The 26,381-nt window shown below is 37.7% G+C and overlaps 1 protein-coding gene across 1 annotated transcript in view; it reads right to left on the reverse strand.

Moving 5' to 3' along the window:
* Nucleotides 1–984: 984 nt before the first annotated feature.
* LOC126475248 (paired amphipathic helix protein Sin3a-like) overlaps nt 985–26,381 on the reverse strand; it is a 36,707-nt gene continuing 11,310 nt past the window's right edge. The window contains exons 3-4 of the mRNA XM_050102950.1: nt 26,077–26,181; nt 985–8,391 (exon numbers count right to left, since the gene is read on the reverse strand). Coding sequence (XP_049958907.1) covers nt 4,572–8,378 — 3,807 coding nt within the window. The 5' untranslated portion in view covers nt 8,379–8,391; nt 26,077–26,181 and the 3' untranslated portion in view covers nt 985–4,571. The remainder of the gene's footprint in view (nt 8,392–26,076; nt 26,182–26,381) is intronic.

The raw sequence follows: 26,381 nt of genomic DNA on the forward strand, positions 1-26,381 counted from the left end.
CTTTTTAAGCTCTCAGGTTTTCAAATGTATCCAATGCCATCCCCAACAATCAGTATTTCCTTCTCATCCTGCCTAGTAAGACTCCTGACAATGGATTCTGGGAGATTTTTCTGTAATTCTCCACATTTCCCAAACCTCATCAGTCCTTTTCTTCCACCCCTCTCCCTTACCCTTCTGCAAGAAGAAGGAACCACTGGCTCTAAAGGCTTGCATATTTCCTTAATTTTTATATGTTTTCTCCTGCCATCAATTGATGAGCAGATTTTTTTATCTATCCAATTACATTAGACACCTAATGAGCTAAACAGTATTGGATAGCACTGTTTATGGGGAATCACCATTAAGATTTGAGATAATCAACAAAAAGCATCAAATAAAGCTTTAACATATGGTAGTATTAAAGTATTAGGAATTAGCAATAAGGTTCTCGATTCCAATTAACATTACTTACAAATCTACACACACACACACACACACACACACACACACACACACACACACACAGAGAGAGAGAGAGAGAGAGAGAGAGAGAGAGAGAGAGAGAGACCATGTAACATGGCATAAATGAGAAGAATGCAGCGTGTGGTACACGCCCTTGTGAAGTCATTAGAAACCAAGAACTAACTGAAATTTCAGTAGGGTGGGAAATAAGCCACTGGTTTGTCTGAGGAACCAATCAGCATTCATCTTATGTGATTTGGGGACGTAACGGAAAACACGAGTTAGGATTGCCAAACCCTCCATACATTTTCAGTAAGACAACACAATAGTACAGCATATGCCTTTGGAGAACATACTGATGGGAAGGAAACTATATGTGCAATGGGGAGAAAATGATAAATACAAATCATGATTGCCAAAACCACATGTCTTAAATTAGACAGAATACTGTAACCTATGCCTCTGGAGAAGATGGGTAGGAAGGAAGCCAAATGGTAGTGTAAAAGGCAACGATAAAATAAAGATTTGTAAAACCAGTACATGTTAATTTCACAGATATATATTTGGTACATAATTTGCAATATAATTTGGGTATTATTCAACCTACACTAACTAACTGTTACAATAAAAAAATACAAGTATGTAGACAGTAAAAATTCGCACAAAGAGCATAAATTGTAAGAGTAAGGATAAGAATTCATACAAATAGTTTCACCTATATACAGGCATTTTAAAGAATCAGAAAAGAGAATTTTTTTGCATCTATGAGCAGATCCTTTATAACACACATTTACAATTTTAAGTTTTAAACCTACTGCAGAAACTAATAACATGTTAAAAATAAGCTTGAATGTAAGACTTAGAAATAGAGCAAAAAAAACTGTTTAACAGAAACCAAAATAATGTTAAGAGAGTTCTGTATGTTTTTTTCTCTCTAAGCATGCATCATAATTTACACAATCTTTATTCTACCACATAAAAAAAAAAAATTCTTTTGAAGTAACTGTGTATTATGTTTACAATATTTTTCATTTAATTAACAACACATTAGAAAAAATAACAAATTTTTATAAATATAATGAAAATGGATAGATAAAAACCAACTCAGCAAGTGCCAGCAAGAGAACTTACATATGAAAGTTTAACTTAAATACATTTATACGTGTATTCTACTGCCACAGCTTGATGAGTGGATTTTATCTCTGTCCAGTTACATTCTAACGACATATTAGCATTTATGAAAACTTACATACCTGGAAACCATGCAGCATCAAAACATTTTGAGTGAACAGCACAGTAATTATAAATTTGCAAACCTCTCAGTACCTTAAAATACTACACCACATTTTTAATAAAACACCTACATCACATTTCCAGACAAAGCTAAACAGTATGCACTTAAAACTCATCAGCAGCAACAAGTTTTGTTTAGAGAGTTCCCTAAATTCTCATTTTGTAAACATCATCTTACTACAGCAACTCTTGTTCAAGGGGAATATATTACTCTGCATTAAATTGAATTTGTACATAAGACAGAGAGCCAATAACATTTCAAAGAAAAAACAGAGGAGACAGTACCACAGAATTTCTAATATATCTGAAAGTATACATTGCAATGGCAAGATTTTAGCAAACATGCTACAACTGATCAAAGCCTTGAAGAATGTAACAAGAACTGAATCTATAATTTGTTTGGTTCTAATAAACTACATCTAATATGTGAAGACTATGTGTAAACAAAAGATCTCTATGTTCAACTTGAAATAAAATAAGCCACAGCTGCTCCTACACGTATGCTACTTTTACCTTTAAAAGGTGACAGTAATGCAAAAATGGACAAAATTCAAAATATTTATGACCAGATTACAAAAGGATGCAACTAATTTAACTTATGGCCACAAACTGTCAAACTTACACAAATTACAATGGAAAAATACTGACATAAAGATTTGGCTTTATGTAACTATGCGTCACATTTAATTGCATTTACCGCAATGTCTTCAAAATCACAATGAACTACATGACATCACAAAAAATAAGACCTGCTACAAAGTAGTTGTCAAAACCCATTAACAGTCTTGTTTCTATCAGTAAACTACTCAAGTGCTTTCTTAGATACACATTATATCTGTGATCATAAAATCTGAAAGAAACTGTACAGTTACAAAACAGATAAAAGACACACTCCATTTCAAACACCATTACATTGATACTTCTTTTTAGATTCATTTTTCAGGTACTCAAATAATGGAAGCAGTAAACAAAATGCCCTAAAACATTTAACCAGCAGGAGTAAGAAGAAATAATGACACTAAATACATCCACAAAATTCAGTAATACGGCCTACTGTTATTTGCTTGCGCAAGAACACAAAAGAAGTAAAGTAAGTGCAAACATTATTAAGAAACTAACACATATCCATTATAGTGTTATACTATATGATTGCTGTTGTGTAATCTACTTCTGACATGTACGGTAGTTACACACACACACACACACACACACACACACACACACACACACACACACACGATATGATATGATATGTACAATGATACGTGTTCATCCGTAGCTACACATACACAACATTTAAAATGTGGACAGAACAACTTAATCATCTACAAATCAAGACTTCAGCTACGTCATTCAATGAAGAATTTCTGTATGTCTAAGCAGGATTTCTTCCTACCACAAAAACTGCAAATGCCCTGTATGCTAACACCGGACAGGTAAAATAAATAGGATAAAGCAATATAAAACACTATGTCTTAATCAATACTAATTTTCAATGTCTTAACAGTAAACTAATAACGTTCCCCTTTTCATCTTACAAGAACCAAACTGCAATGTGAGACGAACTTCATTTGATTACGTGTAAACATTTTATTTGAAATAATATAATGTTAGTTTTCTACAACTATTTTATACAATTTTATTTACAAGGTATTAACTCAAAAGCCTTCTAGCATTTGATAAAACTATTTAATGAAGAATTGTGTGGATATACAAGTATCACCATTATCCAATCGCATCATTATTTTGTAGTGAGGTGCACTATTTACCCAAGTGTTCCTCCATCAGTGTATTTAATTGTTCCCTTCCATATATGGTCCACTACAGTTAAAACATGCTGATTGTATGAAGGAAAATACATTTCAATCTGCTACATCGACCTCCCTAAGAGGCTTTAAGAATGTCGAACAAACTGCAGCAATATGATAATGAATGAATTTATGTGACAAATGATTCCAGTATAGCCTATAAAAATTATTCCAGTATTAGGCTCTGAAGGATAAAATGAAAAGTTACAAGTACACAGCCTGAGAAATGATCAATGAGAGAGAGACTAAAATGGGAATACAACAGGCAGGCATTAACACTGTCCTCAATAATGTTTTAACTACTTCAAGAAACATGCATGACCATGATTCAATGTCAAAGCAAACTATTCTTACACTTTGCTTGGGGACACTGCTTAGCATATTTACTGACTAATTTGAAATAAAGTCCAATAACATAACAAATGAAGTAAAAAACACATATATATTCACACATATATATTCAAAGTACCCCTAGAAAACAGTATTTTACATGGACAAATGCTACTACATGTGGGTTTCCGAGAATATTTATTGCTAACTTCACTGTCCATTCACTTTCAAATAAACAGCATGTGTAAAGCAATACACATTCAGTTATTACGACCTAAACAATGTCTTTGACATGTATAATAAATCACTGGCACCAACAGCAGTACTTGCTCATTACTTACTATTATAAAATCAGGGGTTTTCTGATTAAAAACTGAATGTTTGTAGAATGAAGAACACGGTGTGTCCTTTAAAGGAAACATCTAATGGCATTGTTTGAAATTATACAGTGCCACATATTAAATCGGACTATAAAGTATGTTACCGTAAATGTTATGAAAACTGACAAGAGTTTAGGGAAGAACTGTTCTCAAAAAGCTTTCTGTCACCCATATAAGGTTCCGAAGTTGTATAGATGCATTTGCTGCACTCAAGGGAACTTTGTACAATAATATGAAATTAGATACTTCCATTAAATAAATGGACTGAGTGTATCTTGTGCCCTCTTTCTTACATATAAACAACAGAACATTTGTGTATTCATTTCTTATCCGATGTTTCCAAATATTCCACACGATACCGATTATAAGGGTGATAAGGTGTCATGTTCAAATTATTATTAGACAGAACGCGAGTTTGGTTAGACACTACATCGTCACCACGACCCAATAACCAGTCCTTACAAGCCGCATGTTGCTGATCTGTCACATTTTTTCCAACCCAATTGTTAAGCCATTTCTGAAACTTCTCACTCAAATGAAGTGAAACAGCTTGATGGGAAGTACGAGCCTTGCGCAAAGCCTGTCGTTTGTATAAATAATTTTCTTTATTTACAACAAACACCATCCTGTACTGATTAATATTAAACCGACATTGCATTCCATCACCACCAACAATTTCCCCACTGTTATCTGCATAATGGACTTTATCTCTTGAGCCTCCAGCAGATGGGCTCTTTTCATCATCTGAACTATTTGGTTTTATTTTACCCTTTCCTTCTTTGGTATTTCCCCTGTCACTTTTACTGGTTTCTACTTCTCCATCCGGACTTGATTTTTCATTAACCTTATCCCTATTTTTCTCAGCCAAGCTACCCGAATGCTGTCTCCACAAGCGTACATTCCTAGCCAGGAACACAGGTTTTCTTGATCTCACTCTCGATGTGGCATCCAGTATCTGGTCTGCAGTGCCACCAGGATTGGTAAATCGCTCAATATATGTTGACCATTTTTCTACTTCTGCAGGTGGATCCGGTTCTTCTGTATCATTGTCAAGGAGCTCAATTGTCATTCGGCAGTCACGTCTATAAATAAGTACTTTGTAGCACACCTCATCACCCATCAATCTTTCTGCACGTCTTTGATACATTTGTTCTGCTGCTGCCCTCTGGGCAGCTGTATGGCAGGGTCCACCAGCCCCATCACGTTTGGCTTCATTTCGAAGAAGTTCAATACATTTCTGACAAGTGGAATCTGATACAATATGCTGCAGCTGTCTAACTGCATAAGTTACAACTTTATCTAATGTAAAAGCTATGTAGGCATGGATGCCAAACATCTCTCTCAAAGTGTCCTCATACGCGTTACTGTCCATGTTGCCATCCAACACATTCTTTACCATATCCAGAAAAGTTGGATAATAATCCTCAACATCAATTTCACTTTTAGGTTTGAGACGCAATGTTACAGCTGTTGACTCTTTCCGATCCTGTCGCTCCTTGGCTTCCTCTGCTGCCAAAATGACTGCCTGATCATATATTTTAGTGAGACGTTCACACAGTATGTGATGAAGTCTCAGAAAAAGATACCAGTTGCCATTGGCGAAAAAGAGTGTGTATGCTTCATCAGATGGTCCTGTTGGTGCATGAAGGAAACCTTTCATTTTATTTTTCTTACTGCTTGATGGTTTGTCACCATTTGGCTTACATCGGTCATCTTCTTCATCATCTTCCTGCTCATCATCACTGGGCTCTTGGCGAGGATGGAAGAACATATCAGGTAGAAGCTGACGCAGAAGTTGCTTCACACGCTGTTTGTCTTCTGATTGGATGCCAGTTTGCCTTTTGACATGATGAATCAACAGATTAGCAGCATCATCAAGCATACTTTTGTCTTTATACTGCAATATAAGATGAGGGCCTGTTGCTACTTCCCCAGTACCTTCATCAGCTTGGTCATGTCTTTCTTCATAGATGGTTTCTATTTCATTAAATAAGCTTTTGGAGCGCAGCACTTTCAAATCATTTTGTTTGAAATTAATCCCTTGATGATCAAGAGATTTTAGGTAGTACTTTTCATTTTGTTCCCTCCATATTTTGTTAAAGCCTTTCTGTGCTTCTCTCCATTCTTCTTCCTTTGCTTTAAGTCTACGAAGAACAACTGGCACTGCCACAGTAGGATTTTTCTTCAGACCATCTATCACATCATCTGCTTTGTCTCCATAAATTCGTCTGATGGCCCTCTGATGAATTGTGGGTGAAAATCCACCAAGGCAGTCATCCAAATGGAACTTAGCTGCTTCCTCAGGTGACATTCGTGACAGTTTCTTGTTCACTCCTTGTAGCACCCGTATAGTGGCAGCATTTGTTTCTATAACCACATCAAGTTCAAACCTTTCATCTTCACATCGATATATATATTTCTCAAACTGTGTTTTTCTGGAGGTAACAAATGTTGAATCTTCTGACCAGTTTGGAAAAGACACCCAAGTATCATTTAAAACTTCCTTGCACAAAGCAGTTCGACCTGAGCATTTTGGTTGTATATAATTTTTTGGAAGAGCACAGTAGCTCGCACCCAATCTTTTGCATGCTGTGTAGTCTATTTCCATTGCCAGGTCACCTGCAGGTCTGTCTTGTCGGACAACATTACTCGGAATAGATTCAACAGTAGCTGAACTGCTGCCAGAGCCATTACCTGCTGCTGAATTTTTTGTGACTCCTACAAAATCTTTGAACCAACGGAACAGTTCTGGAAATTTCCCCAAGAAAGGTGTTACCAGCTGCACCAATTCTGAACGAGAAACGATCTCTTCATTGAACAATATAAGACACCTTAAAAAATTTTCATATACTTCTTGGTTTTTTAAAGCTTTCCTCACTTTATCAAAAAAGGCATAATCTGTAAGGTTTCCATATTTTGCAGCTTCTGCAATTGACACATCTCTCAAACATGCTGTCTTGTGTCTCTTGGGAGGTGGACTTCCTGCACGTGGTGACAACATGGGTGTTGACTTGACATGACTAATGCTTGCGGTACTACTCCTGTGCTCTGTAACGACAGGTGTCTCGTGTGAATCTCGCGTGACTGAACTGTCATGGGCAGGTTTCCCAGAACCACTGTTCTTCTTCAATGGTGTGACAGTTTCACCTGTGTTCACTTTGTTGTTGCTACCAGCATTACTGGTTTGGGCAGAGGCAAGTCTATCACATACAGTCGAGTGATGGCTTGTCGCATCAGGTAAGAACTGGCCAAATTCAGCTAAAAGATCTTCTTGATTCTGAAAAAGCCTAGCAACCTGTGCATACACTTCTGCTTCTGTAAGATGTCTTGTAGGATGACCCTGTCCATCTTTTACATTCTTCTGTTCTTTCTGGTAAGTGTGTAAAATCTCCAAGAATCTTTTATACTTCTCTGGCTGACTGATGAATCTCTTTTTTATTTTGTTGACATAGTTGATAGCATGTCCAAATTCTACTGGCTGACTCTGAGCAGACTGCGCATCTGGCAATGGAGAAATACTGTGTGCAGGTGACTGCTGTAACTGCTGCTGTGGTGGTGTCTTGGGAGCAACAGAACTGGTGGCTGCCACTGCAGGTGCAGGAACAGTAGAGAAACTTGGGGGTGGCACTGGAGTATTGGTTGGGGAAGAAGGCCTACTAGATGGAACCACAGCAGTAGCTGGAACACCAATTACTGAACTTGGCATTGATACAGACACCTGGAACGTATAGCCCTGGTTGTTTGGTTGAACTTCAATTTTGTATCCAGGTGGCAAAAATGTATTAAATCCAACAATCAGTTCAGGATGCCCTTTGAAGAGATTAGAGACTCTTTGTATAACTCCCGGAGTATCGATGCTCTGTGATTTAAATTCCTTCATTATGTCAAGGAATTCATTATAAACCTGAGGCTGACTTCCAAACTTATATTTAACCTGATCAAGATAAGACAAAGCATCCTCGACTTTTAGGCGCTGATACTGTGGCTGCTGCGCCTGCGCCTGTGACTGAGGCTGAGAGGACTTTGGTCTTGAAGGCTGCTGTGGTGGAGGAGGTGGGGAACCTCCTCCATTTGCTATTACACTGTTACTGTATGATGGAACAGTCAGCTGCACGCTGGTAGGCATTGTGTTCGCCAGCCTGAAATCAAAAGGGTAATTATGTTACATTCTTACATGTTTCAGTTATGTATGCTGGGCTGTCTTTTTCTTCCAATAAGGAGTACTTAAATCATACAAGGTTAAAACCATAATATTTGAAATAATTTTTTACCACTGTAACTGATAACGTTTAATATGTCTCTACTATTAGCAAAGGGTTATGAATATTAAGATGTCACCTATACAGATAAGAATTGGCAGTAACAATTCTGCAACACTCAATAAATTATGTGTTAATATCTTAATATTACGTTTACCTGACTTCCGATATTTCCTAAGGTTCTTACAACTGTGTTTCTCATATAAAATTTATTCTGTGTGCATGTTTGTAGTTAATTTCTTTCCTTGTCCCCAAAGTTGTCAAAGCACATACCAGAAAACCAGCATGGTCTGTTGTTGTTGTTGTGGTGTTCAGTTCTGAGACTGGTTTGATGCAGTCCTCCATGCTACTCTATCCTGTGCAAGCTGCTTCATCTCCCAGTACCTACTGCAACCTACATCCTTCTGAATCTGCTTGGTGTATTCATCTCTTGGTCTCCCTCTAAGATTTTTACCCTCCACGCTGCCCTCCAATACTAAACTGGTGATCCCTCGATGTCTCAGAACATGTCCTACCAACCGATCCCTTCTTTTAGTCAAGTTGTGCCACAAGATCCTCTTCTCCCCAATTCTATTCAATACCTCCTCATTAGTTATGTGATCTACCCATCTAATCTCCAGCATTCACCTGTAGCACTACATTTCAAAAGCTTCTATTCTCTTCTTGTCTAAGCTATTTATCGTCCACGTTTCACTTCCATACATGGCTACACTCCATACAAATACTTTCAGAAACTACTTCCTGACATTTAAATCTATACTCGATGTTAACAAATTTCTCTTCTTCAGAAACGCTTTCCTTGCCATTGCCAGACTACATTTTATATCCTCTCTACTTCGACCATCATCAGTTATTTTGCTCCCCAAATAGCACAACTCCGTTACTACTTTAAGTGTCTCATTTCCTAATCTAATTCCTTCAGCATCACCCGATTTAATTCGACTACATTCCATTATCCTCGTTTTGCTTTTGTTGATGTTCATCTTATACCCTCCTTTCAAGACACTGTCCATTCCGTTCAACTGCTCTTCCAAGTCCTTTGCTGTCTCTGACAGAATTACAATGTCATCGGCGAACCTCAAAATTTTTATTCCTTCTCCATGGATTTTAACACCTACTCCGAATTTTTCTTTGGTTTCCTTTATTGCTTGCTCAATATACAGGTTGAATAACATCGGGGATAGGCTACATCCCTGTCTCACTCCCTTCCCAACCACTGCTTCCCTTCATGTCCCTCGACTCTTATAACTGCCATCTGCTTTCTGTACAAATTGTAAATAGCCTTTCTCTCTCTGTATTTTACCCCTGCCACGTTCAGAATTTGAAAGAGAGTATTCCAACCAACATTGTCAAAAGCTTTCTCTAAGTCTACAAATGCTAGAAACATAGGTTGGCCTTTCCTTAATCTTTCTTCTAAGATAAGTCGTAGGGTCAGTATTGCCTCACGTGTTCCAACATTTCTACAGAATCCAAACTGATCTTCCCCGAGGCCGGCTTCTTTCAGTTTTTCCATTCGTCTGTAAAGAATCCGCGTAGGTATTTTGCAGCCGTGACTTATTAAACTGATAGTTCGGTAATTTTCACATCTGTCAACACCTGCTTTCTTGGGGATTGGGAAATATTATAGTCTTCTTGACGTCTGAGGGTATTTCGCCTGTCTCGTACATCTTGCTCACCAGATGGTAGAGTTTTGTCAGATCTGGCTCTCCCAATGCTGGCAGTAGTTCTAATGGAATGTTGTCTACTCTGGGGGCCTTGTTTCGACTCTGGTCTTTCAGCATGGTCTACTTATGACATTACTTGCTTCTGAAGCTCTTTTTGTCAAAATCAAGCTCTCGTCTACTTCAAGTCTCTCTATTAAAAAGAGAGCAGTTCGTGGTCTTACGGTAGCATTCTCGCTTCCCGCGCACGGGGTCCCGGGTTCAATTCCCCATCATCATCAATACATCATCATCATCATCATCATCATCATCAGATCACCTCATCACTGAAGCTACGCACACAATGCAGGTCACAATGGCTGTTACGCAAGAAGCAGATTTTACTGCTAGAAAACATACGAATTTCATCTGTATGTGTATTTCAAAAGCACAGTGGATCACACAGACTGCTGAATGGGCTACGAGTATACCAAGTACAGCCAACTCCCAATGCAATTGAAGAGTTCGAGGAACATAACATCTTTAAGGGGAACATGAAGCTTTCTGACTTTGAACTGGTGCAGCTGGAAATATTACACTGAGAACCTAGACTTTCCGAAGAAAAGAGAAAGGATTTAGTTAGACTGACTCCATTTGTAAAAAAAAAAAAAAAAAAAAAAAAAAAAAAAAAAAAAAAAAAAAAAAAAAAGAGAGAGAGGACAATCCGTGGTTTTATGAAACCCTTTCAAAATAAGTGAAAATGAGCATGATGGCACTTGTATCGTTATTTTTGTTAAAGCCACTGCATACAGAACATTTCATTTTCTTCAAATTTTCTATCATTTTATTCTTAAATCTACTAACATAGAATAAGCACACAGATGTGACAAGAAACCTGTACAGTTTTTTTTTTTTTTTTTTTTGTCTGTGTTGTCATCCCCAACTTTTATACTGCTTTCGTATGATTATCTCTGAATCAGATTTTTTGTGCTTGACCCAGTATTTACTTAAAATTTTGTATCACTCTAGATAAATTACATAGGGATTATATTATTAATAATGGTAAAAAATTGTGGCTGCACCACAAAAATGTTATGAAGAGAGAGATTGGCTGGTTGGTAACTGGAGTTAAAGGGACAGAACTGCGAATTCATCAGTCCCTTCACCTTCTATCGAACCACAAACAACCCACAGAAGGAGGATACAAAATGCAAATCCTGGGAAGTCCAATTGTAAGTAAGATATAAGACAGAAAGAAAATCAAGGAAAAGTGGGAGGGCAGTGAGAGGGGTAAGGTGGGCGAGCAGCTCTGTTCAGAATGCAGTTGCACATCCCTGGAGGACACTATGTGGGTGCCAAACGCATCCTCTGCATCCCATCAGGACCATCTCACCATCTGTTACCCCACTGAAACGAGCAACACAGACAAGATGGTAAAAGTTTATGAAAGGTAACATTAAAAATGGCAAATGTAAAAGAACTGGGAGAATAAAAAGGGGGGAAGGTTAGGTGCCAGGCCAGACTGCCAACTGCCAAGCAAGGGCCACAACAGCATGGGACCCCAGGGCCAGAGCAGGCAAGGGATGTGTCTCCAATCTTTCAGGAGGTCAATGAGGCCAAAGCACCCCACCTGAGACAGACAACTAGGGGGGAGGAGACAGACAGAGAGAGGGGGAGGGGGAGTGAGGGTGTGGGGGCGAGAGAGAGAGAGAGAGAGAGAGAGAGAGAGAGAGAGAGAGAGAGAGAATACAAGTGCACCACAAGAAGATTAAGTTTTCAAGTCCTCCAATGAGATATTAAACAAAAACTTACAGATACCAGACAGAGAGCAAGTCATCCAACACATGAACCATCCTCTCACAGACAGCTAGAGTGCATTGTATCAATATGTGAAATACTGACAATTGTACATCACAAGCAGTACTCACTAGTGTATTTTCCCAATGCAGAAACAATCCAGTTGCCGACAAGAGTATCCACTTCAGACATGCATTATGACCACTTCAACAGATCTCATTGGCCAGAAGGAGCCACACTATAGCTAAACACGCTTTTTTAATAGCCACTCTTCCTACCAATACCACACAAATAAAAAATAAAAAAACTGTATTCTCTTAAGATTATTTGACACCAAAGTGTTGAGCTAATTTCTTAAGCCTGTCAATCACCACTTGAAATAGATTTATGGTAACATCATTGTTAGGCTGGAAGTGAAATAGAAGACAGAAAAATTGTCTGCAAGAAGGAGATCTTGAAGAAATCTCTTACTGTACACGATACAATATTAATAGCAACTTTGAACATGACCCTGATTTCATGAACCAGCTAGTCGTTCATCATGCACTCCTTGCTTAAGGTTCTGTACCTCTACCTGTAAAAACAGTACCCTTATAGGCTCGCTTTGTTATTCATCTTTCTGTCTGTCTGTTCAAAATCCTTTTTCTCAGGAACAAATATACATACGACGTTGAAATTTATATCACATATTAAGGACCATGGACCCTTGGCGAAGTAAAAACATGAAGCTTCTAAGTCAATGCTATCAAAGGATACAGCCATGTCTTTCACATATTTTTGATACTCGGAAACTCACTTATCAAAACCTACGTCATTCCATGTCAAATCAACACAGGTGGCAAGCTAACCCCCTTTGATTTTCATAAAATTTGGTGTTATCATTGCCCATGACCGGAGAATGAAAAATATCAAATTACAGAATTTTAGCGCAAGTATGGTGAGAGTAATGGCTACTCAAAGTTCTAAAAATGTGCAGAAAATTTTTAAAATGTAGCTGAGAAAACTTCTGTTCTAATAAAGACAGGTCACTGAACCAGGAAATTTTGAAACTGCAGTATATGATTGCATAAATACTTTTCATTGATATGTTGTTATGTCATATTCAAAGAATGGAATGTACACAATTGACATCAGTGACTTTGAACTTTTATATCTCCAAACATGTCACCTTCAAAATTGCCGAAAAAAATATATTTGCTTCATGTTACCCTATACAATGAAGTAAAAACTCAAATTTGGGACGACAATGGGATGATGAGATATAAATTAATATATGCAGCAATGTTTGAATATTTTTAGCAAAATCAGCGACTGTAAAATGTAATTATATTTAATTTCAGCCTCCAGTTGCATAAGCAAAGAAACTAAGGTTTTGGCTATAATAATGTAGCCTTCTTCAGAAACGTCACAATATAAAATGAAATTAAAACATGCCAGATATTGGCTTAATCAAACTTAAAATGTTAGTACTACAGTACATAGCCATAAGACTGTGTCACTTCTACTAATGTTTTGCCTTTAGGTCACACCAACAGGCCAGACAGATGGGCCGCAGGCACTAGGTCGTAACTCATTGATATATAATACTGTCATATTCAAAGAATATACACAATTAACATCATGTTTGGAGATATTAAAGGTCAAAGTCACTGATGTTAATTGTGTACATTTTTTGAATATGACAATTACGTATCAATGAGTTACAACTCAGTGCCCGCGGCCCAACTGTCTGGCCCGCTGGCGTGACCTAATGGCAAAACATTAGTAGAAGTGACGCAGTCTTATTAATATGTACTGTAGTACTAACAAGGGTTCAGAAGCAACAAATCTACTGAAACTGCAGTATATGATTGCATAAATACGCTATTCGATCTGTTGGATAAAAAACAGCCCGTAACAGGCATATTTCTGGATCTGTCAAAGGCTTTTGACACTGTTGACCACAAAATATTGCTGGAAAAAATAGAACACTATGGTATCAGAGGGATTGCAAACAATTGGATTGCTTCATTCCTAACCAATCGGATGCAGAATGTCAGCATGAAATACACTAATAGACAAACCAACTCAATAACTGAAATCCTATCAAGTAGTAAAACCGTAAAGCAAGGTGTACCACAGGGCTCAGTATTGGGACCTTTACATTTCCTCCTGTCTCTTAATGACTTGAGCCTGAATGTAGATGCACACAAAACAATAATATTTGCTGATGACACAACTGTACTCCTCAAAGGGGAGAATACAGAGGCTGTGCAAAAAGCTGTGAACTTGGCCAATGAACAACTTAGCAACTGGGCTAAAATCAACAGATTAACTATCAACACCAAAAAGACAGCTTCCATGAACTTTCACACAACACAAAATGCAAATTCCTCTCAGTCACTTGTCACTGTAAATAACCAGCCAATAGATACCGGCACTGTTTTCAAATTCCTTGGTCCTTGGGTTCAAGATAACCTGAAATGAAATACACATACAGGAAAAGTAAATGCCAGAATTAGTACTGGCTGTTATGCATTGAGTGTACTGAAATCATGTGCTAGCCTGGAAACATTAACCAGTGCGTACTACGCTTACATACAAGCCCACCTAAAATATGGTGTGATATTCTGGGGAAATTCTCCAACTGCCCTGAACACATTCAAAATCCAGAAGAGAGCAATGAGGATTATTAGTGGGAGCAAACCCAGAGACTCCTGCAAACCCATGTTCAGAAAGTTGGAAATCCTTACACTGCCTTGCCTATACATTCCCGAGACTCTAAAATTTTTCAGAAACCACATAGTGCCAACTGACTCCAGAGTCTCAAAAAATAATGAAATACATAAACGCAACACCAGGAAAAACTCAAAATTTTCATGTTTTACGTACAAATACTCATCTATGTAAAAAGGGGGCTTTCCACATGGGCCTCCAACTGTTCAACAATCTTCCCACTAGTATTAAGTCCATCGAAGACAACATAAAATTTAACAAAGCTGTGAAGTCATATTTGTTGTGTCACTGTTTTTACTCTATGAATGAATACTTAGAACAGTAATCTTGCTATTTGTGTTGAACTGAAAACATTGAGCAATTGGAGTGAAGTAAACTTAACCAATCTCTGCAATATAATACGTTAGGATAATATATCAATATATGTTAACAATGTTAACTGATATTTTCTGACATCTGCAACACACTGAGGACCATCAGATCACATGGAATAAATAAATAAATAAATAAGTTTGATTAGGCCAATCTCTGGCATAGTTTAATTTCATTTTTGATTGTGGCATTTCTGAAGAAGGCTACATTATTATAGCCAAAACTTAGGTAAAGTTTCTTTGCTTATGCAACCAGAGGCTGAAATTTAATATAAATACAGCAATGTGTTGCATTAATGCAAAATCAATTGTATTCAGAGTCCAACAATACAATACAGAGCACTGAAAACCATGTTTATTGTTAAAAAGGCAGTCTTACAACACAGCTCAAAAAAGTTAGTACTGTCAACAGACCAATAACAAGCATTTACAATGTGCAAGGTCACACACTACGACATCTGACCTTCAATGATGCGAAACATGATACAGCCGTCCCAGCCAAACAAATGTTTGGAAAGCACATTAAACAGGTTCAGATTTACAGAAACAACTGTATCCTCTAGATTTACTATGCCTCAATACTGGGAAGCAATAACAACAGTGTGTGCACCTTATGGTGAAAGGAAATGCGTCTGTCCTGTTGCTGTTCTCACATCAACCTTTGTAAGAATGCCCTTCTTGCACACAGTTAATACGTCAGGTTTCTCACTGTATACATAAGAAGGTGAAGGCCCATGAGGATGTAGGAAGCTTTCTGAAACCAAACTGACATCTTCATTAACATTCAAAACACATCCCGGCCTCCAGCGACCTTGGTACATGCATGCAAAAGCCCTGTGATACCATCGAGGTACAAGTCTCATTGGGTCCTAGTTAGAACAGATTCATTTCTGATGACTGGTAAATTCAAGAAAATTTTCATTTGGATATTGTAATGGCCAGCAGGAGTAACACAATGTAACTTACGGGTACCTACAACTGCATGAATTTGTTGTGCAAGCTGCTCTTGAAGGAAAAATTCTTCATCGTACTCACTGTTAGTTGTATAATGAGAGTGACACTAGAGTATTCTTGGAGCACCATTCAAACAACTCTCTGCCTGTCATTACCTAAGAGTTGCAGATGCGCTGCAGACTGGCACGGTCAGCAAGTCTCTTGATGACAGCAATATCATCACATGGTCCTTTGCCATGTGACGTGACAAAGAAATGCCATTCTGCAGACATTGAAATCAGTTGGCTGAAAAGTTATATTGGCAAAATTTTTTTGATTCTTATACTAGGCTGCAGTACCATCTGAGAAGTAGTACCTGTACTAGGGTGTTCAATGAGAATGGGATCTCGTGAAGATAACTAAGTGACACTGAAAAAGATGAACACTCACTGTGTCATGCTTAATGCATTCTGATATTACAACAAAAGAAATGTTATCAACTGCTCGGTTTACTGGGTATTCACAACAAACAACAAATGGATGAATGATGGCCTGTGCATTGTTCCAATGAAATCCCTGCACCTCATCCTTCAGGACAAATGTGAGTTTGCAGATAATTACCCATATTACAATGCATTTATTATTAAGTGTGTCTTTCAGATGTAGAAATTCAGAGTGTTGGGTGATTATGAAGGAATGCAACAGAAGCTTTTTTAATTTATCTGCAAGGTTTCCCAAGAAGTCTTCCACATGTCTGGAGAGTTGTTCTATCTTACATGTCAACAGTTTGTATGTTATTTCATCAAATCCACTTTCATCAAACAACTCTTGCAGATGAGTTATGATAGAATGTGTAGCTAGGCATTCTTCACACGTGGACATATAGCATTATGGCTGTGCAGGATTACAAATGATCCAAGTTCAAGACAGGGTTTGTAGGCACTAAGCTGACAGTCTGCATCACGCCTCAACTCTTTTAATCTGGAACCTTTGAACATAACTTTCATGTTTTGGTGTACACTGCAAACACACACACTGTGGGTACCAAGTTGCACCAGCCAAAACTCAGTTCTTGGGTAACAACTGGCAGAATTTCGATAACCCTATTTTCAGTCCTTGGTGTTCATTTTTGAATGCCTGATACAGTTCATGCAAGTTTCCCAACACAAATCGTTTTTGTTTCTGAATCCTGGTAATCATTTTCATTGACAGAAACAAAATCCTCCTACACAGAAAAACAGAATTCTAAGACAATATTCACAATTTGTTCACTTAAGACATGTTTAGGTCTTGGATTGGAAGATGCTAAGATACTACATTCTGTGGCTAATTGTTTTGCTTTTCTCACTAACTAGTTAGAGGCTCTAAATTCATTTTTAATCCTCTGAATGTTCCAACTTTTCAGCAGTAGTATCAGAATTTGGATCTTCTCACTGCTTGCGGTGCTGGTACTGAATTCCTCTTTCTATTGCATTACCTTTCCAGGTTCAACATTTGTTTCGTAATCTACATTTTTTTTCACACTGGGAACGTAATTACTTTGAAACACTTCAGAAACTTACTCAAACCTTTTCTGTGTATATGTTTTCTCTCTCAGCCTCTTCTTTTCCACTGGAGACTCGCCATGAGATACCAAACTATAATTTAATGTGTCTAAAGCCATTTTTGGGGCTACAGATGTGTTTGACTAGTCTCGGAGGTATGCAGGTTTATGGTTTCCACTTGCGTCAATGTAGTTGGGTCAGATACAAGCCCTTGTCCCAGAGTTAATATTTTTCTACATTTTTCACATATTTTGTAGTGTGTCATCATGCCACCCATCATACCAACCATCCACACCTGCACTTTAAGTAGATTTTTCTTGTTTCTGCTCGGCCATCTTCCCCAAATTGATTACAGCAATACATGATCTTCAAGGTAGAGTTGTACAATTTCAATGTACAACACCTTTAGCTGCAACTATCAGTGTACATTTAGTAGCCACACTGCCATCCAATATTGGATAGCTTGATAGTGACCCACCTACTCTGTTACTTTACTGTGCAGTGCTATAACACCACCTTTTCAACAATAAACACGTTTTTCAGTGCTTTGTCTCATATTTCTAGATCCTCAATACAATTTATTTTGCGTTAATGGAACACATTGTTGTACATAATAATTTATACCTCCTAAATACCATTGTCATTCCAACTTGATATTCTACCTTGTTACATAACATGAAGAAGCAAAATTTTTTTTTTGTCAATTTCATAGGTGACGTATTTTGAGATATTCAAGGTCAAAGTACAAGATCACTGACTTCAATTGCGTACATTATTTGAATATGAAAAACTTGCATATCATTGAAAAAGCTTGTTTCAAGACCTTTCCAAAGTTAACTGACTCACTGTTCCAGCAACATTTGCCAAATTTTTTACACATTTTGAGAACTTCAACTGACTGCTATTCCTGTCTTACTTGTGCTAAAATTCTGCTGTTTGGTATTTTTTGTGCTCGCCATGTGCAATGAACACATCAAATTTTATTAAAATCGAACAATATGAGGTTGAAAATTGTACTTTTCTGTGTTGATCTGACATGGTTTGACCTAAAATAGTTAAATCTGGCAAGCAAGGTTTCACACTACATACAAAGGAAAAGAATCTGAAAACTGTGAATTTGTAATTATGTGACAAGAAAAAATATCTTTTTTTTGGCATTTACTATCTGGCTCTTGAAAGTAAAACATTCCTGGGAGTCTTGCGATCCCTGGGACTGATACCTTGCCAGCGTCAATGTCGATAACGCGCAAGAAACATCAAGATTCCTGGTTGTCGGAACCTGTTTGTATAAATAATGAGATTTATATGGACCCCCCAGTGTGTGAGTCGTCCTCACACCTGGCTAATTTTTTCCTAGGCAGCTCGTGTGAACACTGCTGTGATGCCTCACTGGAAACATGGCTTTCTTACTTGTTTAAGGAGTGTAACAGTAGATTGCTAAAATAACATTATGCCACTGGATTTTCAGTGTCTTGAGATTCTTTCAAGGGACTCTGGAGACTTCACAGAAGATATTAGTGTCCTTCCCCAGGTATGGGAAATCCACTTAATGATTTCCCTAACTTTGGTGGAACTGGTACATGACTGAACATGGAAATGCTCACAATTATCTTTGTTTGCTCTCTTTTCATATACATAGCTCTCATTGTTATATTCAAAGGGCTGCAAGGTTCTTTGCAGTCAACTGACATCCAGCCACACCAAAATAGAACACTTGGCTCTGATTAGAGGCCAGTGCTCCTTACTCCAATAGATGGAAAACTGCGAACCCACAGTATTATACCACAAGCAGTCGCGCAAGGAACATTTAATGGCTTGCATGTGGCTTGCTTTCATATTAAGCTATATTAGTAAAATCCAAACTCTTAAGCTCTGTAAAACTCAACATGAAGAGCAATATTATACTGTTACAAACTGCATTTTGCAGTACACAGTTGTAATAGTATATCTGATTACAGACAATTGATTTCGGTCCAAGATCAGACCATCACTGAGACAGAATAGCATCTTAGCTATGCATTTATGTAACTGTCGTAAGTGTTATTCCCATTACATTAATGCATGGCTGAAATGATTTTTTCGGCCCGATGATGATCTGATCCTAGACCGGAATTGTCTGAAAAAAAAAAAAAAAAAAAAATTATATATATATATATATATATATATATATATATATATATATATATATATATACCATTACAGCAGTGTATTGCTTAATGCAGTACTTCACATTTATTAAAGCTGTACAGCCCACCTCCATAAAATATTTCCAATATTATATTGTTACTAACTTCTGGTACAAGAAAATAAACCAACAAAAATAAAAATAATAAAGCAGGATTTGTAGTTCCATTACATCAACAATACTCTTCCCTGTAAAATTCTTACAACATTTAAACTTAGATACAGAAAAGGAAGGCGAAAACAAACAGTATCTATAGTACATGGTTAGGAGGAATAAATGTTTGCTTCACATGTAGCTGGAATCAAATACAGTTATCTAGAACTACTGTACTGACACTGCTATGGCTCCATTTTTTAACAAAAAAAAGTTACAAACAAGACAAACATTCACAATTATTTATTTATTTTTGGTTCACTGAAGACATAATAAAATCTATATCTGGCACAAACTGTTAGCACACGGACAGAAGTAGACAGTCTCACCACTCAAGTTGCCACAAAATCATGATTTATTTAGTTTCATTATCACAAAAAAAACCTTGTTCATCGAAACATTGATACCACTTTTGCAGCTCACTACAGTGACAGAAGAATTTATAGCACTACTGAAATGTTTTAATGCAATGGAATTTATATTTTAAATGGGACTCACACTGCAGATTAATTGGTTCTATTTGCACATACACAGGGGACTTGCAACCAAAACAGCAAATGGTTTTGAACACAACTAAAATACAGTTGTGAGTTCGGCAATGTCCTCAAAACATTTAGGAAATTGTTCTGTAATTCTTTCAAAATTGCAACAATTTTTTTTCAAAATTCACCTTTTCTTTAATACCAGAGTGTTTAGGGAAATGGACGGTGCTCTTGTCGGTAGTAGTCCCTTCCACGGTGTGATTTTCTTTTTAAATGCAACCACTGTTGCCATCAAATCAGAAATAAGTTGCTTCTCACTTTTCAAAGTTTTACCGCAGGTGCTCAAGTATGCAGTCAAGTCCATTAAAAATGCAAGGTCTGCACAATCCATTCAGGATCTTCTAATATTGATTCCAGATATCCATTTTTCGTTAGAAAGCCATCACAGTGAGTCTTGAATCAAAAATCATTCCAGGGATGCATTGCCTCCTGAATTAACTAATGTGTTCACAGTAATACATTATTTCTCCATATTTTTGATTCAATCCCATAATACACTGAAGGAAATCAATGTGGCTTCAGAAAATTTGCTATTTGTACCACCAATTACATCACATTCATCATGTCTGCAAATATGATATACAATTTAATTAATCCCTTACAAATCATTCTATTAATTATTGTAACCGTTTGCTCTTTCACCGCCAACTGAAACTTTACATTCTCTGTGCATAGCATAGTAACACTGTTTCATAAGAAACACTGAGAATTCTCAACTTTCTCCTGGAGAAAGAATCAATTACATTCCATTTTAAAGGCCTGTGACAACAGATCACCTGACTCGTCTCCTTTCCAGTGTACATTGCAATAGCCAGAGGACCTTTGAACTTCCTTTACACCACAAGAAAACTATCACACCACATGCTGTAAGAAACACATTGCACTGCAGAATGAAATGTAATGCTGTACTGAGTTGTTTCAAGCAAAGCTGAGGTGAACCTAATGAAGTTGAGACGTATCAAGTAGTATCGAGACAGCAGGCTAAGGTCACAGTGATGTATAGGATGTGATCACTTGAATGCAGATCATTAACCACTTCATAGTGAGCTACATCAGGGGGGAAGAGGAGGGCAGGTAGGCGTATCACAAGAACAGTGGGAGATGCCGACTGCCTAGCAGTGCTTCAGTGAGTGCTCTGCTAACAGGTATAACTCAATGCTAACTACGATGCACTCAACGAACGCCGGAAACAGATGGCAATTAAGCACCATGGTATATTATGTGAGTTGAAGTATCAACAAAGAAGAAATAGTCAGGTGAGCCGACAGACAGCCAAGTGCCTCATTGTGTTAATAGTGGGCTAGGAATATAATATTTTCTTATTTGGCACCACTTGCACTACTGCTGAAACTGCCACTAAGGTGGTGTTATGGGAGAGACGACTGGAACTATGCCTGTCGCTGATAAACATGTCCTCTCTCTCCTTGGCTATCTCCCCACAGAAGTCACCTTTCCTAAGATTATCTGAATCATTAGCACTGGGCTGTTATGAGTCTTTAAAATGGGCCTCTTCCACACATATATACACAGGGACACACCTCGTACAAAAGTCATTTGAACAATGAAATTTCTCCCCCCCCCCCCCCCCCCCCCCCGCCAAATTTTTTTCCCTTTATTTTGGTATTTTGTGATGGATGGGGGTGGGTGGGGCAAAAGGTCTTTATGTTCTCTCTGACACACTTTCGATTATCAAACAATGGGAACTCCCAGTACGAATATCAACAATGTAGGAAACAACAGATTGCTACTTACCATAAAGATGATACATCAAGTTGCAGACAGGCACAACTAAAAGACACTAACATAGCTTTCGGCCATAGCCTTCATCCACAAGAGAACCACAAGCCTACTTGCAATCCCCCCCCCTTCCCTTACACACACACACACACACACACTGGAATTGGCAGTCATGTGTGCATGGTGTGTGTGTGTGTGTGTGTGTGTGTGTGTGTGTGTTTTACTGACAAATGCTTTCAATTGCATAGCTTTGGAGCTATCTTATATGATCTTTCACTCAATATTTCTCCGTTGGCAGGAAAGTCTGTGTTTTTAAACAGCATCTGCTGTCTTCTGTGTTGACTTAATGAGTGGTGTTCTCCAAATCTTTCTTGTTTCATTTGACATTTGTAGGTCTTTGTCCAATTGTACACACACATGCTGGCTTTGTCTGTCTCGAATAATGACATTAACTTTTGTAATTGCCATTTTGGCAATTGAGACAAATGATGGCAAATATTTAGATATCTGTGATGTTTATAGCATAAGTAATCTGCTTTGTCACATTCAGCTATCATCATCATCATCATCATCATCATCATCGACACTAGACATTTGCTACTCCATGCAGCACTGTCACCCAAGCATTTCATGCAAATCCAGTGTAAGAAGCACGCAATTTTCATTTCACGAGTTGGCTGCCCAATTCTCCAACGTGTTGCTTGTACTTTAAGAAAGTATAGTGGATCATAATTTAAGCATTCCTCGCAAAACCAACATTAAAACATATGACCTCATTTTAAGATGGAGGGAACCTGCCCTGGTGTACACCTGTGGAGAAAGCCAGGGCACACCAGCTTTGTTGTAGTTAAGTGCCTTGAGATAAGAAATACATTCAAAATCTTACCTATCCCAAGCTATTCCGACAAAAAAAAAACTATCAGTGAAAAGCAAATAGGACCCCAAACAAAGTTACAATTACAATATGAACAAATGTAGAGGCAAACAAAAACAGAAATGAATGGTTAGCAGATTAGCTATATTAACAGTTTGCAAGTAGCAAAAACGGTGCACAATTTAAATTATAATGGGGACATTAGGATAAAAAGAAGGAAAACCAACTCATTGTTTTATGACTGACAGTTCCACATCCTCACGGACAAGCTACATTACTTTGTGTAGCACCAGGATTAGCAGTTACAAAGTTATGTGTGGAGACTAGATGGGGAATGACACCCACAACTTAACTGAAATTGCTTGTACATGGAAAAAAGTGAGTAGCAGTATATGGTTAGGTACATAAGGGCACATACACCCTAACTTTAGGAGCCAGAGCACCTTCCTCTTCTTAATTGTATAATAAAGATCCTCTTGTTCCAGTTGTTTTTGATTCAGTGCTCGATGAGGTCTGCTTTATATTATGTTCTATAGGAAGATTTACAACGGAGTTGAGGAATTCCTGACAGGGAGAAGACAACATGTTATTTTGGCTGGAGAGTCACTGATAAACCATGAGTGACTTATAGAATGAGAACACTAGTCTTTGTATTACCCACACTAACATACAGGCAGTTGCAATATCGGACATTTAGTAGAAGATGTAGTCGTCTACAAAGAAATGTTACACATAATACTCATCCATATCTAAGAAAATTATAAAACAAGTACCAAGACTACCAAGTCTTGCAGTTAAGTCATTTCATACAAATACCTATAAATAATATTCCACTGAGATAAGGGTTTCATAGGTGGAACAGTGTTGTTGTTGTGGTCTTCAGCCCTGAGACTGGTTTGATGCAGCTCTCCATGCTACTCTATCCTGTGCAAGCTTCTTCATCTCCCAGTACCTACTGCAACCTACATCCTTCTGAATCTGCTTGGTGTATTCATCTCTTGGTCTCCCTCTACGATTTTTACCCTCCACCCTGCCCTCCAATACCAAATTGGTGATCCCTCAATGTCTCAGAACATGTCCTACCAACCGATACCTTCTTCTAGTCAAGTTGTGCCATAAGCTCCTCTTCTCCCCAATTCTATTCAATACCTCCTCATTAGTTACGTGATCTACCCATGTAATCTTCAGCATTCTTCTATAGCACCACATTTCAAAAGCTTCTAATCTCTTCTTGTCCAAACTATTTATCGTCCATGTTTCACTTCCATACATGGCTACACTCCATACAAATACTTTCAGAAACGACTTCCTGACACTTAAATCTAGATGTTAACAAATTTCTCTACTTCAGAAACGCTTTCCTTGCCATTGCCAGTCTACATTTTATATCCTCTCTACTTCGACCATCATCAGTTATTTTGCTTCCGAAATAACAATTACTACTTTAAGTGTCTCATTTCCTAATTGAATACCGTCAGCATCACCCGACTTAATTCGACTACATTCCATTATCCTCGTTTTGCTTTTGTTGATGTTCATCTTATACCCTCCTTTGAAGACACTATCCATTCCGTTCAACTGCTCTTCCAAGTCCTTTGCCGTCTCTGACAGAATTACAATGTCATCGGCGAGCCTCAAGTTTTTATTTCTTCTCCATGGATTTTAATACCTACTACGAATTTTTGTTTTGTTTCCTTCACTGCTTGCTCAATATACAGATTGAATAACATCGGGGAGAAGCTACAACCCTGTTCCACTCCCTTCCCAACCACTGTTTCCCTTTCGTGCCCCTCAACTCTTATAACTGCCATCTGGTTTCTGTACAAATTGTAAATAGCCTTTCGCTCCCTACATTTTGCCCCTGACACCTTCAGAATTTTAAAGAGAGTATTCCAGTCAACATTGTAAAAAGCTTTCTCCAAGTCTACAAATGCTAGAAACGTAGGTTTGCCTTTCCTTAATCTAGCTTCTAAGATAAGTCGTACGGTCAGTATTGTCTCATGTGTTCCAATATTTCTACGGAATCCAAACTGATCTTCCCCAAGGTCGGCTTCTACTAGTTTTTCCATTCGTCTGTAAAGAATCCGCGTTAGTATATTGCAGCCGTGGCTTATTAAACTGATAGTTCGGTAATTTTCACATCTGTCAACAACTGCTTTCTTTGGGATTGGAATTATTATATTCTTCTTGAAGTCTGAGGGTATTTTGCCTGTCTCATACATCTTGCTCACCAAATGGTAGAGTTTTGTCAGGACTTGCTCTCCCAAGGCCGTCATTAGTTCTAATGGAATGTTGTCTACTCCCAGGGCCTTGTTTCGACTCTGGTCTTTCAGTGCTCTGTCAAACTCTTCATGCAGTATCGTATCTCCCATTTCATCTTCATCTACATCCTCTTCCATTTCCATAATATTGTCCTCAAGTACATCGCCCTTGTATAGACCCTCTATATACTCCTTCCATCTTTTTGTCTTTCCCTTCTTTGTTTAGAACTGTGGAACAGTAAGCAAAGCAATTGGCAGACTGATTCAATGGTATACCTGCTGGTAGTCTATACTGCAATGTTGCTAAGGACCAGGGATTCATAATGGGCTGATAAACAAGAGAATTTAACCATATTCAATGAAAACATCTCAAATGGTTGCAGACTTCTTTCAGTTGTGGAAATGTGACGCAGAAACAGTTAAAAATCTCCACTGGCAGGTACTCAAAGGCAGATATGTGATAGGCCTATATCATAAAAACCAACATACATGATTATGTAGGCCAGTTTTGCAAGGTGGAATCCAGGAGTGTTCTGTACTTGTTTACACACAACTCTGTTAGTATGAAGATAAATGTAAAGTTCATAACAACTTACACATCCACTGTGATCTGGTAATTAGAAAGACAAGAAGAGGTTTACTTCATGCATCCTACTACACACTTTTTTGTAGTTTGAACTCTACATATACTGAAATACAGTAACAGACCCACAACATTTACTCTAAATTTTTCAGATTTCATATATGTGAACTTGTTTTAGAAACAAATTATTAATTTAAAGAATGTTCATTATGCAACATTATGTGACTTACTTGACGGATTTGTTGATCTGCCTTCGGTTTCTCAATAAAAATTTGTGGCAGTGTTAAACATAATAGATGCTGCACAGTTACCTTTCACAACAGCATTACTGTAACCTGAAACATCATATTTAATTTATTTATTTTTATTCGGTCCAGCAAATCACTTTTCGTGGTACACACTACATACTTATTTTTACACACAAGCAAGCCTTACAGTTACATACAATAGGCCACTATTTATTAACTAGAAACAGACATCGTGGGAAAACAAATAATAACTCTTTTAATGTAAATGTATCATTTACACACAAATT

The sequence above is a fragment of the Schistocerca serialis genome, chromosome 4 (assembly GCF_023864345.2).
Source record: "Schistocerca serialis cubense isolate TAMUIC-IGC-003099 chromosome 4, iqSchSeri2.2, whole genome shotgun sequence".
Taxonomy (NCBI): domain Eukaryota; kingdom Metazoa; phylum Arthropoda; class Insecta; order Orthoptera; family Acrididae; genus Schistocerca; species Schistocerca serialis.